Raw genomic sequence first — 15,370 nt, 5'->3', positions numbered from 1 at the left:
ATTTCGTCGTGGTAATTAAGACTCAGCCCTCTTAAAGATGCACATAATAATTGAAGCAGTAATATTGATGCGAAGAAACTGATTGCGGTATAATTGCATCCAAAAATTTTACAGGTAATTACGCCCTTGTCGTGCAGTTAATAAGGCCGAAATTGTACTCAAACTCGAGTGTTACCGCTGAGCGGTGTGAATGACCGCGGAGGTCATTGCCAAATAAAGCGCTCATTCGCACAGCCCTCGGAACGCTAAAATGACGCATATGATCATTAGAATATTAACGAAAGCTCCAAAGTATTATAACAATTTTACAGAAGACTCGCTACTCGAACATGACGAGTGGCAAGTAACGGACAGCGGTCCAAAGCTTTAGCGCGAGTATTAAAAATTGAACTGTTAGTTTAATTTCGGATGCGTCGCTGCAACATTTTAAAGTCTCTGTACCCATAAAGTGCGTTGAGATCGAAGACATGACTTAGTGTATCAAAAACATTGAACCCTAAGCACATGCAACTTTCTAAAGAAAGTTCAATATTTAAGTTACGGAGTTCAGTTAAATTGTGTTTGTTTTAATTTAAATTATATCGGAGTGTCGCGATGTTGTGGTGTTATATATTTTGTTTTATAAGTGTATTGTCAAGCAGTTCACCGCTCAGCCTAAATAAGGTAGGTTGACTAACTGTTCTTCACAATATTTATCTTCTTTCAACGGTGTTACGACTTTTTGTAAATAGGTAACAGTCTGCCTTGATTTACATATTTTGCGGTACGCATGCTAAGTAGCGATAAAGTGATTCATTGTAAATATATCTACATAAATATTTAAATGTGGGAAGTCCTAAACTTGAGACAGATTTTTTAATTTAATAGGTCATTACGTTATTTAATTAAATATTTAAATTACCTATTTATTTTGTGTGAATTGGTTTACATTACACGCCTCTACAGTGAATAGCATTTATTATTTTGATACCGGTACCTCACCGTTTACACGCAGCGAATCATAATAAAAATATAAAACCGTGTTAATGAACAGAATTTATGACTATTCTAAAACCCGACTAACCTACTAATTCTTCCTTCTAGAATTACATATTACTAATATGTTTTCAGTTCTAGGAACTATATTAATAAGACTGTTTTTTTACATAGAAAAAATCGTAAAATAAGAAAAACTAGACCTATAATTACATTATGTTCATATCAGGACGACCTCGTGATTTCCGAGGACTCTTTCCGTGGACCTTCACACTATGTCAAAAGGGAGCTCTCCCCGTGTGAAGACTGTGGTAAGTTAAATACTATATTACGATACGCGATACTTTAAATATACTACGTTAAGCTCAGTTAATAGAGGGCAAAGTTATACACACCACCTGCATAATAATTTTAAACTTTTACACTTGACTTCCAATATATGCTCTGGAATTAACGATTTTCTTGCAATACGCACGTTTTTACATAGTGAATCAAATAGGTACCTTTTCTCTATTAAAAACTGATATATTTTTCTAGGTTTATTTTTTCACGTTAACGGAGGAAATCAAATTAAAATATCCTTCATCATAATCTCGTGTATCTCTTTCGTATATTATAAGTGTTTTCTCAAAAGTCATATCAAAGTTAAAAATCTTCACACTTTAGTATTCCCAAGAGCCGTCAAGTTTAAAGTAAAGATTATCTTACGTTGCAAACACTAAAGTATTAAAGTAAACACTTCAAGTAACCGTTTCATGTTTGAAGTTGTGATATCTGAAGTGAAGGTACTTCAGATTAAGACAAAAGTTATTGAACTTGTCTACCTACGGACATGATACATGGACATGGTACATAAATATGTATGATTTTGATGAGATATTATAGTGATTGCGATTGGTTACAGCAAAAAAATCTGGATTGATATTGGTATTCTGGTCAGTAGTATCTGCAATCGCCAATGTACTGTTTTAGGTTTATACATATACCAACTTGAGTATCTAAAGCAGTTAGTTTCAAAGTAACTTAAACGATTCAATTTGTAGTTTACCTATATGCTTTATATATACATACCTAAGTGTTCTTTCCTCCTTGTTAGAATCTAGAATAACCTACCATTTTTCCATAAGCCTGTGGAGAGCGCAACGAGGAGCCCCGAGTGGTGGGCGGTATGGAGTCCGATGTCAACGCGTTCCCGTGGCTGGGACGACTCATATACGAGAAATCGTTCGGATGCGCTGCCTCGCTCATTAACGACAAGTTTGTCATCTCTGCTGCTCATTGTATGAAAGGGTAAGTTACAAAATACAGGTACAGCTTGTCCAAGTTGAAATTACATGCCCCAATACTTTATTTCCTTTATTTATTTATCTGTATATTAGTTGACGCGGAAAGTAGATTAGCGTTTGTTTATTTGTATTATAGAACTGTATCAAAACACTAATTTGATTTGGAACAGTTACACGCAAGATACCGTTGTAAAATATTGCAAATTAATTCCGATAGCTACTTCTTACGACCATTTAGGAAATCGCATTTGTAAAAATAAACAGACGATTTTGTTATGTAGAACACCGACTTCCTTTTGAATATAAAAATCTAAACTTAACTTTACAATTCTGACAAGAAATCGATAGTTATCTGCTGTATGTGAAAGATTCTTAACTTATTCCTGGAACATTATTTTTTGGACCATTTTTATCTAACGTATTGGCTTTCAGTTTCATGTGGTTCATGTTCCGAGTGAAATTCGGCGAACATGATCGCTGCGACAAAACTAAGTTTGCCGAGACTCGGTACGTCGTAAAGGTGATCGCCCACAGCTTCACACTGACCGATCTGAGCAATGACATAGCTCTGCTGATGCTCAACAAGCGAGTTGAGTATACACACGCTATCAGGCCCGTGTGTTTGCCTAAAAATGATGGTGAGTTGATTAATTTTCTGGCAAAATTATAGGTCCACTCTTTCTTGAGGCCATAAAAGATCTGACAGAATAATGCAGTTAAGCAGTTAACCGAAAATAAATTATTAATTTAATGGCTGAGTCTTTGCTGAAGGAATATAGATATTTATACCTACTCCTCGGTTACATAATATGTTACATAACATATTTACAAATTCGATTGCAATCAATTTGGTTGATATATAATTAAAATGCCTACATTTAATTTTCAGTCAGTTAATAATAACTCTGACTGACTGCACTGTTAATTTCAAGAGTCCAGTTTTATTGCTAATATGTAAAGGGTCCAATCCAGATATTTTTATAGCTTAATACACATTTATTCCTCGAAAGCCTTTTCTTCTTTTATGACTTCTTTTTCGAGCACTTCAATAATATTATCCCCTGATTTTACAATGTGTAATAATTGTACAACGGTTAAGGGCATATATAAATTAAGCTTGTAATAAAGCGCTGACGTTAATGGAATAATTTGGAATATTCCAAAATTTTACGATGTGTAATCTTTGTACGAAATGGGATTTGGTTGGTCGTTTTTTGTTGAATTTTGCGGTATAAGAGAGGCTGCAGTTTTTGCACGCAAGAGACAACCTGTACCTAATTTCAAACTTTGCTTATATTAGTACATAATCACATCTTCTTTCTACAAACTCATCCTTACTCTTCTATTTTAGATACATTATATACTGGAACAACAGCATTAGTAGCTGGGTGGGGAGCCATGAACGAGACTGGCCAGTGGTCTTGCACCGTCCGTGAGGCAGAGTTGCCAGTACTGAGCAATGAGGCCTGTCGAAACACCAACTATAATGCCTCCAAGATTAAAGATGTCATGATGTGTGCTGGTTTCCCGGAGACGGCTCATAAAGATGCTTGCACTGTGAGTTTGAGAACCCATATCAATTAAATCTTACTGCCTTTTCATACTAGAGGCCTTAAGGAACGTGTGCCGTAGCTTCTGAACGTATAAATTCAGTAACTGTGTTAATCTTTCAAATGAACATTTTCGTTCTTCTGGTACTGATTGAAATTATTATTCTTGTTGTTTTCAGGGTGACAGTGGAGGTCCACTGATTGCAGAAAATGAGGAACACATGTATGATCTAATAGGTAACTTATTAGCTTGAGAAAATTGTTAAACAAATATTTGACTTCCACTATTTAAGCAGGTGAATCAATGTTTAAAATAATCCTTTCTCGTTTTAGGGATAGTTTCATGGGGATTTGGATGCGCAAGGAAAGGATATCCGGGAGTTTACACAAGAGTAACAAAATTCTTAGATTGGATCAGAGATAACACCCAGGAAGGCTGTTACTGCAAATACTGAGTATTGATTTTCAAATCAAAATATGTACACGAAAGGATTTTTTATGGAGGATCAAGAAATGATCAAGCGAGAGATAAGTAAACCTATCTCAAACCTCGCTGTTTACCTACATTGCTCTCGGTCAGACGATAAGAAAAATGCAATAAACAATTTTATTTTAATTAAAAATGCAGTTTCACTAATATATTAACTTTCTTAATTATCTTCATTAAACTGTTACGGCCATAAATCAGTTTGTTCCGCTTTATCAAGTGTTCGTTTTAGATCGCTAATATCCAAATCCTATTGGAATATTTACCTACTTAATTATAACTCAGATGTTATGACAACGGTTCTTTATTGACTCAGTTTTTTGTTTCTTTTTGTTGGAGCTATTGTATTATGTCTTGATGACGTCATATTTTAGTATGATACGTTTGAGAAGGTAACGGGACAGTCTTATTATACTTTGCTTGTATTGATGCAATGTTTATATGAAGATATTATCTGACCTGGGATTTTGAATCCAAAAGCTGCTTTAGCGAAAACATTGCCAGTTTCCAAATCCGTTGCTTCTTCAGTCAGATTATATCTGAAGGTTTTCTGAAGCTACAGCGCAATGTATCCTATGTTGTAGTGTAACATTTTAGATTAAATCTCTATACCTGTACGATGTAGATGTTTCGTATACATTGAATGGTGCAAGTTCAAGTTTATGGCGCTAGTTCGATGGAGTGCAACGTCCCCATTCCTGTCCACAGCATCCCGTTGTGGGATCTGCACGTCTAGCCGGCTTTTACAAATATTTGTGCGAAATATAAATTAGGAAAAAGTTAAATAATTAATTAACGATGTGGAAGATTGTAACAGTTATAATCATTTGTGTGTGCGTATCATTTGTGGTAAGTGTAAAATTGGGAATTACCTATTGTTACTGTTTTAATAGGTGATTTGATCATAGAAGACTTAAACTTAAATTGAGACATTCAAAGACATTCAAAGACACAAGATTCAAGTATACGAATATTAAATAATTTCAAGGTGGGAGCAGAAAATGACACAGAATCTACAACGGAGCCAGTGCCTGAAGCCGTTGAGTATGTACAGAAGTGTAACTGCCGTAAGTACTGATTAATACTGTATTATCTCGTCGTATCGTATTAGGGACAAAGTGCATACTGCTGATATGGAAACGATGAACTGCAGTGGCTTTTTCTAATTTAAAGGCTGGATCCGCCCCTGATGAACTTAATTATTGTTATACTGATAAGCTGAATTGATAGTTCTCGAAATATTTTAAATCCCAAATGGACAGTCTTTCACAGCGTGCTTCAAAAATGTTGTAGCAAGAAATATTCTGCTTTTAATGTTGGTAGGTTGTGGTGAACGCAACGAGGCTTCCCGGATAGTGGGCGGGGTGGAGACTGCAGTGAACGAGTTCCCCTGGGTGGCGCGTCTATCACTGCATAACAAGTTCTATTGCGGAGGTTCGCTCATCAATGACAGATTTGTGCTCACTGCTGCGCATTGTGTTACATCGTGAGTCGAAACTTGTTACCTCCTTTGCATCTTATGAAATTCAATTTTTATAAGCTATCAACTACCTATAATCTCTTAGTTATCCATAAAAATAAAAATAAAGATCATTTTCAATAAAATAAACTACCTGAGGAAATATATTTCATCTTCAGCTTGTGAAATTATCCTTAACTTCCCTTCATGCTAAGGCAACATAACAGGGACATAATTGGTCTCATATTCACAAATAAATTGTAATTTTAATATTCTAGGTTCATGTGGTTCATGATAAAAGTGACTCTGGGCGAGCACGACCGCTGCAACACGACTCATCCCCCGGTGATCCGTTACGTCATTAAAATGGTGGCTCATAACTTCAGCTTCTCGAACTTCAAGGATGATGTTGCTGTGCTGAGGCTGCACAGGCCAGTAATTATAACGGATACTGTCAAACCTGTGTGTTTGCCGAAAAATGATGGTAGGTGACGCTAGCCCTTTTACAGAAGTTTTTCTGTATTTCTCTGAAGTTTCTCGCATTGTCCGTTAAGCAAACATGGTTTTATCACGCTTTCGGTCTGTGGATTCTCCCTGTTAGATGGTCGACTCTGACATGGTATTTCTCCTCAAAGTAATCATCTAAGATGACCATGATATGTAACTTATTATTTCAGACGCAACATATGCGGGTGTGAACGCAATAGCAGCTGGTTGGGGCACCGTAGGTGAGGGTAAGAACCACTCTTGCTACCTGCAGGAAGTGGAACTCCCGATTCTTAGCAACGAGGCTTGCAAGAATGCGAACTATACTCCTACCATGATCGGAGATGGCATGCTCTGCGCTGGAGACCCGAAAACAGGAATGAAGGATACTTGTCAGGTTATAAGATCAACTTACATAGCTTTATTCTTTAGTGCCAAAATAACGCATATGATTTTTTGTTCTAAAGTCATAGTTTAGTGTAAGCAACTGCAAACCACCAGATGAGGGAGGGTGAAAATCTACACAATAATGTTCGACAGGAAGCCGACCCCAACATAGTTGGGAAAAAGGCTCGTAAGATGATGATCCTTTTGTTTTTCAGGGTGATAGTGGGGGCCCTCTGTCAGCTGAGAGAAATGACAAACGACATGAACAATTAGGTAAGTACGTAAAATGCACTTTATTTTATGATGTATTAGTTACCTTTTAGATTCCATAACATTTACTTACATTTCTAAGTTTACACCCTGGCTCGATAGATGGCGTTGTTACCTTCTGAATCGCGCTATGGTTTCGTTACACGAAATATTATAAGAGGTTAGCTTAACAGTGGCACATACTGAACACCATTTTATGGTGAAGGAAAACATCTTAAGTATTTTTGAAGAATAGTCACATGGTGATCACACCTGTTTGACTTCATGATGAATAAAGGAACAGGTAGATTTTATAAGTGAACGCACCGCACGTCATGTCAGAACGATTTTTAAAACTTGTTCAATAATCGTTTCAAAATTCAGCTTCTTTCCCCAGACTCAATAAGGAATAACTTAATAAAAAAAAACAAGAAAAAAGCACGGTCCAAGTCCATTACAATACCATTCTAACAAATCCAAATACGGCTAGGATACGAAATTCCATCATACATAGAATGCCCTTGCCTATCCTCCGGCATCATTCATCATCAGGTCAGTTCGACAGTTCCATATTATAGAGTCAATTTTCATGAAGTTACGATACTTTGATGATGGTTAAATTAGTTACTTTAGATTCCATTACAAAGGTTAGTATATTCTAAGTTTACACACTGGCTCGATAGATGGCGTTGTTACCCTCTGAATCGCGCTATGGTTTCGTTACATGCCATTTCTTAAGTTGATACGTCTAACATCATTCTTCATCCGCCTATCGGGCGTAAATGAGAGTGAAGGAAAACATTTTAAGTATTTTTGATGAAAAGTCGCATGGTGTGTTAGCACCCTGTTTGACTTCATAATAACAAAAAAACTGAAGACCCATGTATATTAGTGATTCGGGTAATAAAAAATGTGTATTAGAAATTCACTCTGATTTTCATGTTATGACACTTTGTATTATTTTAAAAATCAGACTGAAAACATTTTAATAATTTAGTAATTAAAATTATGAGTTATTTATTCCATAAAATAGTGTGCTAGCGTTTAACCATAATTGCTTTGTGCGCAAAGATATTCTAGCCGACACATTTTTTCGCAATGGCAGAATTCCCCTCTATATGCAGTATATAATTAATTCAACATTTATGAGGTTATGATTTGCTTAGTCTAAGTCTAAGTTTTATTATTTCAGGTGTGGTGTCATGGGGCATAGGCTGCGGTCGGCCAGGCTACCCCGGTGTTTACACGAGGGTGACCAAGTATCTTGACTGGATACGGAAGTTTGCTAACACTGGATGCTTTTGTGCTGCCTAAGCAAGATAGTATATTTGCCAGAACTTATATATTTTGAAGATTTTTTATTTAATAAATATTTATATTTTGGTAAAGTTTTTTTACCTACAAAAATGCTTGAAAAAATATTTATATTGTAAACCTTATATTACCTTCTAACCTCTCAAAAGTTCACCCATAAAAGTAACAACCAACCGGAAAGTAAAAATTATGCTTCCTTATTCTCCAAAATGATGATGATGTCCTCCTAGCCGATTATCGGCTACAGCGGCTGTTCTCATGTAAGGAGATTAACCAACTGCGCAGGATATATTATAGTGCACAAGCATTTGCGCAGACACAGGTGCACTCACTATTCCTTCACTCTCATAACCCGATGGGACGGCAATCCGACACGACCGGAAAGAGATCAGGCGCAGGACCAACATTTACGTGCTCTCCGATGCACGGGTGTATCAATCACCGACTTCCAGGCTCCGGGCTGCTTTGTGAAAGTCTTCTAAAACCCACAAAGTGATTTCGGCCCGACTCGGGAATCGAACCCGAGACCTCGTGCTCAGCAGCCGCACTTGCGACAACTAGACAGTAAATACTTATTATATTAAATATGTAAAAAAAATTGTCAAGGAGGAAGTTGAGATACATATTTTCATTGTTTGCGTCGGGTATTATAATACAATATAAATAATTATGTCATAAACTCCAGTTCATCAACATCCACATTTTGTCATTTCGATTTAGTGCATTAAGCTCCTCATTTCAATAACAGCATAATTAAGTTAATTTTAAAAGAAATCTTTTAAAAGATTTCTTTTAAAATTAACTAAATAAAATTAATTAAAAGAAATCTTTTAAAAGATTTCTTTTAAAATTAACTTAATTATGCTGTTATTGAAATGAGGAGCTTAATGCACTAAATCGAAATTCAACCAAGTAAAAGGAAAAAAAATATCATAAAGAAACAACCACTTATGAAGATTAAGGTATATTTATTGAAATTAATATCTTTACACACATCTATCATTCAGCATGACTACATTAATAAAAGCGAATTCTATCCTATTATCTAATCTTAGAAACTAAACTTAAGCTCCGAAAGACATATGTAATCTCTTGTCCTTCTGAGCTAATTCTTCAGCATAAAGAAAACTATTGAGACGAAGTCAACAGTTGTTTTCTAAAATAAATTCATCTAATTCTCCATTGACTAAGAAAAACACAATTTGCGCAATACGATTCGATTGCTCTAACAGTCTAACAGTCTAACCACGTCTAGAGTTATCTTTTGTGACATTAAGGTTAAGAACGTCTTTCTCATGGAAGAGCGGCAGTCCCTCAGGTTTGAGCACGGCGCTCGGCGGCTGTAGCGTGGTGGTGTAAGTGGGGTTGAGCGGGTGTAGCGGCCCCCACGCCGTCACCGCCTTGCGTGTCTCCTCGTCACCCAGCCTGAAGTGACTGCCGTCACCTATCCTTATTATTCTGTTGTCCACCTGTACATGATACAAATAACAGATGAAGTACATGATGCATATTCCAGTAACTTTTTCACTGGGTGTTAATAAAGCGTCAGGTTCCATAAAGAAGTAAAGCGACAAAAAAACATAATTATTGATGTATGTGCAAATACAGCTTACCACTTCAGGTGATGCAGTTTTCAAATCGTAGGCTAAGCCGATCTTTTCAAAAAACCGTATGATACTCGCCGACTGGTTGAAATGCATCGTCAGTTCGGCGGCTTTGTAGTCCCAAGGGAAAGCGTGGTGGTAGTTGTGCCAACCTTCCCCTAGACTTATCATCGATACAAACCACGATTCGACAGGCTGCAAAGTTCTGTAAATTATATAAAAAAAAACACGTTCAGTATTTTGTCATTCGACAGTAATGAAATAAAATGATAAAAGCAAAGTTACACTAACTGGTCGTAAGGCCTTGTCCCATACAGGTGAGCGAAACTGTTAACAGTCCAGGTTCCATTCAGTTGTAAAATGTATCGAGAAAAATAACAGAGTAATATCGCTTCAAATAGGGGTTCCCCGAAGTAATACACTGGAACCGCCACAGGCAATAAGAAGGCAAATATAAAGTAGAGGTAATAATAGTATCTGAAAAAGAAACAATTGTTACACAATTTAGACAATTGAATGAATCAATAGGAATGAACATCGTTAGTGAAACATTTTATTTACTTTTTCTGAAACATGACCATCCAGTCGGCCTGTAAATCACTCATGTCGATTCTTCTGCCGAGCTCGATGACGTAAGGATGTTTCTTGTGCATGAGCCAGCCAATATGACAGAAGAAGAAGCCGCGCTTGGAGTTGTGCGGGTCGCCGTCAGTGTCCGCGTAGCGGTGGTGTAGGCGGTGATCACGACACCATATGAACATCGAATTCTATTGACAACAAAATCAAACATGAATATTAGTGTGCCGCACAAGCCATATGCATAAAGATCAGATAATATTTACCTGTCCAGCCATGGTCTGTGCAATAAGTAATACAGCCCTTAGAAATGGAGTTGCTTTAAAAGATTTATGAGTGTAATAACGGTGTGCTCCAATTGTGACTCCTTCCGTAGCTGTATAAGCCATAATAATAGCTGAAAACATTGAAAGACTCGATTACATAATTATTCTTAAATTGCCAATAAAAAGTTATCAAGGATATTTACTTACTCCATAATATAGTCCGCCATTGAAAAAAGCCTGTAAAGGCAAGGATGACACCCCAAAGTGCAAGAAGATGCATTATCAGAAAACCGATGGCATTTTTCCAAACAATTGTATGTTTGTACGAGTAATCTGTTCCTATTACTTTAGGTATATTAAACTCCCTTGAGCTATCAGTTTTACTGAACCCTTTAAAGTCTTTGGCTTTCGTGGTAGGAGTTTTGGTCTCCATATTTGCTGCAGTCATTTTAGGTTCACTCGAGCTCTCTAATCTAATACTGATAAAACATGTAAAGAATCGATCCTTATAAGAGAACAGATAAAACAATAACAATGATGCTTGAGCAACCAAATGTCTTTGTATGCAAAATCAAATTAACATTTCTAGGGTTCTATGATGGAATAGTGAATAACGAATTAATTCGGTCTTTGTTATTTTCAGAAGCATTTTATTTCTTTAGAACATTATGCATATTAAGCTTGGCGCGGTCGGTTCGTGGATGAGTGACCATCCCATCATGATGAGTTCTTTAGATGAGTGTTTTAGAAGATGTTATGGAAGGATAAACTGGTCAGTCCCGGCTATCATTTGAATATCTTTGGTAGTAGTTACAGGTATTCGGAAGCAAGAAGTTCTGATAACCAGTCTTAAGGGATATCGGGTTGCCTAGACTGAGTTGAGGAAGTCAGATACTTAAGCAATCGCCCCATGTAAAACGTCGGGTATCAGGTGTATCTGGTTTGATGGAAGCCGACCCTGACATAGTAGCGAAAAGACTAGGCAAATGAAAACATTATGCATAATATGCAAAACGTACATATTTATATTCATGGGCATAAGCTCGACAAACGGACAGACAATGTAATTAATTAATTATAATAATATTAATGTTTGTGTCACCATTTCATTAAAGTTTTCTCAAAAGGGCTTCAGCCCCACGTTCGCTTTCCAAAAATCCGGGACTTTGTAGTCCCGTGGTCTGGTCGAGACATACAAAATAATATTCATAAAGATATTAATGAATGTAACATTAACACGTTGCTTTTTTTCCTTTTACTTTATGATATACAGTAATAATATGTACAACAAAAAAGTTTGCAAACTTTTTCTTTGGTGACGTAAGGTGAAACCAAACAAGCACTAATTTGACCCACACTTGAACTTCATCAGTGTTTGTTCTATTGTAAGTATTCTATTCTATTTTAGCTAGTATTCATTTGACAAGAGTTGGTGCATTCAATAGGTCATTGTAAAGTGAGATCTCATTGATTAGTGTTTGTCTACTTGTGTCTGTTTTTTGAATACGTGCAATTTTTGTTCCTCTCTTTCAAGTTGATCCTGCTTATGGTGAACCTAATAGTTAACGAGAAACAGGTAAAGAATGATTGACCTAATTAGGGCTTTATTTACACAAAATGTATAAGAGATCTTTGTCTTTGAAATCGTTCTCCATATATTAATATTACAAACATATTATTTTTGTTTGCCCTAATTTGTGGAATGTCTTAATTCATTCATCTGTTTTCCACGTATACAGTCATTAAAAAAAAAACATCAAATATGAAGAAAAATACGAACATAAAGGATCATAAACGTTGTTGACTAGACATAGGATATTATTTTTCTATCCCATAATTTTATAGAAAGTTGCTAATTTTAAGGTTTGAGCTTGTCCTCTGGCGGTTTGAGCGTGGAGTTGTAAGTGGGGTTGAGCGGGTGTAGCGGCCCCCACGCCGTCACCGCCGCGCGCGACTCTTCGTCACCCAGCCTGTAGTGACTGCCGTCACCGGTCCTCACTATTCTATTAGATACCTGTAAATGAACATAGGTTTACTTTTCTGTCACTGACATCCCGACTTTCCTACTAATATTATAAATGCGAAAGTAACTCTGTCTGTCTGTTTGTCTGTTACGCTTTCACATCCAAACCACTGAATTTGATAAAGATTTTGATATAGAGTTGACCTTGAGAAAGAACAGGATAGTTTTTATCCCGGACTTTTGAAAAGTTCTCTGGGAAACGCGATATGACCGAACTTGACGCGAGCGAAGCCGCGGGCAGGAGCTAGTGCTATAATAAGATCAATATTATTCGTTATACAACTAACCATTTCAGGCGAAGCGGTCTTCAAATCGTATGCAAGCCCGATCTTTTCAAGAAATTCGATGAAAGTGGCTGAATGGTTAATGAAGTTACTCAGTTCAGCAGCCTTGTAGTCCCAGGGAAAAGCGTGATGGTAGTTGTGCCATCCTTCGCCAAATGTAATCACAGAAACGAACCACGACTCCACTGGGTGCAGGTTCCTGAACAAAAATAATGCAAGAAGATATATTGTAAGCCCACAAAAAGTACCTAGACGTACGGTTACGTTATTAGACATTTTAATATAGGGACTCAAAATGTCACTTACTTGTCATATGGCCTGGTTCCATACAGATGTGCGACACTGTTTACAAGCCAAGTGCCATGGAGTGAATATACGTAGCGTAAGAAGTAAGCAATCAGCAGTGAGTTCCACCAATGTTCTCCAAAGAAATATACCGGTACATAAACCGGTATAAATATTGCCAGCAGAATATATAAAGGATAGTAGTATCTGAAACAAAATATATATCATCAAAGTTATGGGTAAGCAAAAAATATTTAGACAAATAGATAGAATTATAATTTACTTCTTTTGGAACATGACCATCCAGTCCGCTTGTAAGTCACTCATGTCAATCGTCCTGCCGAGCTCAATGACATAGGGGTGCTTCTTGTGCATGAGCCAGCCCATATGACAGAAGAAGAAGCCGCGCTTGGAGTTGTGCGGGTCACCGTCAGTGTCCGAGTAGCGGTGATGCAGCCGGTGATCACGACACCATATGAACATCGAATTCTATCAATGTAATGTAGGTAATAACATATAAATAGAGAATCAAATCAAAATCCACTAATTTAAGGGTTCAAGTCTATAAGTAAATTAAGCTGTGATTTTTTAATTGAAATTCTATGCGAAGAATTCAGAAGTGTCTTTATGGTGCAATATAATTCCAATTCCAGGTGTCAAACAGAACCTAACTTATTGTCGGGTTCTATAATATGTAGAGTAGCTTGAACATTACATGTAGGTAATTTTAACCTTTGTGGAATGAATTTGCAATCGATTGGATATACCTATCTATTTCTTGTTGTTTCAAGGGAATCACTATACCTACATATTAAGTTGAAATAAATTTTAAAGTACGAATAACTATTTACCTGTCCTGCTATAGTATGCATGGCGAGTAGGAAAGCTTTACAAAGCGGAGTAGCTTTGTATGTTCTATGAGTGAAGAGCCTATGGGCACCAGTAGTAACGCCTTCCCCCATAATGTATACTAAAAAACAACCTGGAAGTATTTACATTAATTCTTTGAATGATAAACGTGTATAATAATAGATGGATAATAAATTGAAATATCGTTGCTGTACTCACTCCAAATGAACGTTTTTATTCCAACTCCTCCAGTCAAAAGCACTATCAAACCCCACGATGCAAACAAATGTAAAATAATAAATCCTATCACATTCTTCCACACTATTTGGTGTTTGTACGAGTAATCGGTTCCTATGTTCCTTGCTATCATGGGTACTTGCTGATCTTGTTGATTATGAGACATTGCCATCACGATTTAAATACTAAATGTATTTTCATTAAGCAGGATTAGAAGTGTCCTGTTGCTTTGCTACCTAGCCACTGTCTTTATCAAACTGTTGTTCACACACACATAACTAGACTCGTAAGCAATACGTGGAAACTGAATATTTAAAAGATAAAAAAAAAATACCTAATGACGTTCTTGATTAGTTTTTCACTGGTTGACGAAACGATACCCATTTATTTAACATAATAATGATAAATAATGATTTCTTACCATTAGCGAATTTACATTTTTATATAGAAATAAAACTGAAGCAATACGTTTGAAAGGGATATTAGATCTTCATTCTACGGAAAGACAAATCATGTGAACATGACTTTTGATGCTGATGATGTTGATGTATTTTTTCCGCACCCGATTTTATCATTTCTCAAGCAATTTCTGGCAATCTTTTTTTGAGTCCACTTTGAGAATTAAATATTTTTTTGCATTCCTATTTTCTCACCTCCTTAAAAACTTCAAATGAAATTAATTAGTTGTTAGTTAATTAATTAATTGACTGACTAGCAGCAATCTGTATAGTTTGATGGTCTGCGGCAGCTTTGTAGAATGGGCATCCACAGTAGAACCGCCCGGGTGTAGCCATGATGGTTTTTCGTTTTACAGCCGGATTTTTTTTTTGTGTTTTACAGCCAAACAAAGTAAGATTTTAAAAAACAACAAGCTGTTTCAGAGCAGACTAAAGGTCTTTTAAAAGAGGCGTCCACTAAGTATGACCTATCACAAGATTGCATGATGGGAATCAGATCGGACGTTCTTGCGATGCATTCGTGCGATTTTGCTTATATTTGCGATGCGATGCGAATTCGCAGTTTTGCCAGTCAGTTTTCAATAATTCAAATTAA

General features: G+C 36.5%; 3 protein-coding genes across 3 annotated transcripts; 1 reads left to right on the top strand and 2 right to left on the bottom strand.

Annotated features, from left to right (window-relative positions):
- Positions 1 to 223: 223 nt before the first annotated feature.
- Positions 224 to 8,231, top strand: LOC110380360 (serine protease hepsin). Its single transcript, XM_064037925.1, has 13 exons — positions 224 to 663; positions 1,205 to 1,286; positions 2,103 to 2,265; positions 2,694 to 2,899; positions 3,613 to 3,818; positions 3,991 to 4,048; positions 4,145 to 4,260; positions 5,287 to 5,365; positions 5,571 to 5,784; positions 6,036 to 6,241; positions 6,435 to 6,640; positions 6,846 to 6,903; positions 8,072 to 8,231. The coding sequence occupies exons 1-13, from the start codon at positions 595 to 597 to the stop codon at positions 8,191 to 8,193; spliced, it is 1,785 nt and encodes a 594-aa protein (XP_063893995.1). The 5' UTR covers positions 224 to 594; the 3' UTR covers positions 8,194 to 8,231.
- Positions 8,232 to 9,201: 970 nt separating this feature from the next.
- LOC110380342 (acyl-CoA Delta-9 desaturase) lies at positions 9,202 to 11,105 on the bottom strand. The gene is made up of 6 exons (XM_021340299.3): positions 10,847 to 11,105; positions 10,640 to 10,770; positions 10,359 to 10,564; positions 10,089 to 10,274; positions 9,807 to 10,002; positions 9,202 to 9,662 (listed from the first exon to the last, which is right to left on the bottom strand). Exons 1-6 carry the CDS (start codon positions 11,085 to 11,087, stop codon positions 9,435 to 9,437), a joined length of 1,188 nt encoding a protein of 395 aa, XP_021195974.3. The 5' UTR covers positions 11,088 to 11,105; the 3' UTR covers positions 9,202 to 9,434.
- An 838-nt stretch (positions 11,106 to 11,943) lies between these two features.
- On the bottom strand, positions 11,944 to 14,576 carry LOC110379839 (acyl-CoA Delta-9 desaturase). The gene is made up of 6 exons (XM_021339653.3): positions 14,300 to 14,576; positions 14,083 to 14,213; positions 13,515 to 13,720; positions 13,253 to 13,438; positions 12,950 to 13,145; positions 11,944 to 12,653 (listed from the first exon to the last, which is right to left on the bottom strand). The coding sequence occupies exons 1-6, from the start codon at positions 14,487 to 14,489 to the stop codon at positions 12,498 to 12,500; spliced, it is 1,065 nt and encodes a 354-aa protein (XP_021195328.3). The 5' UTR covers positions 14,490 to 14,576; the 3' UTR covers positions 11,944 to 12,497.
- Positions 14,577 to 15,370: the final 794 nt, after the last annotated feature.

The sequence above is a fragment of the Helicoverpa armigera genome, chromosome 14 (assembly GCF_030705265.1).
Source record: "Helicoverpa armigera isolate CAAS_96S chromosome 14, ASM3070526v1, whole genome shotgun sequence".
NCBI lineage: Eukaryota > Metazoa > Arthropoda > Insecta > Lepidoptera > Noctuidae > Helicoverpa > Helicoverpa armigera.
This window is presented reverse-complemented; position numbering and strand designations above follow the sequence as displayed.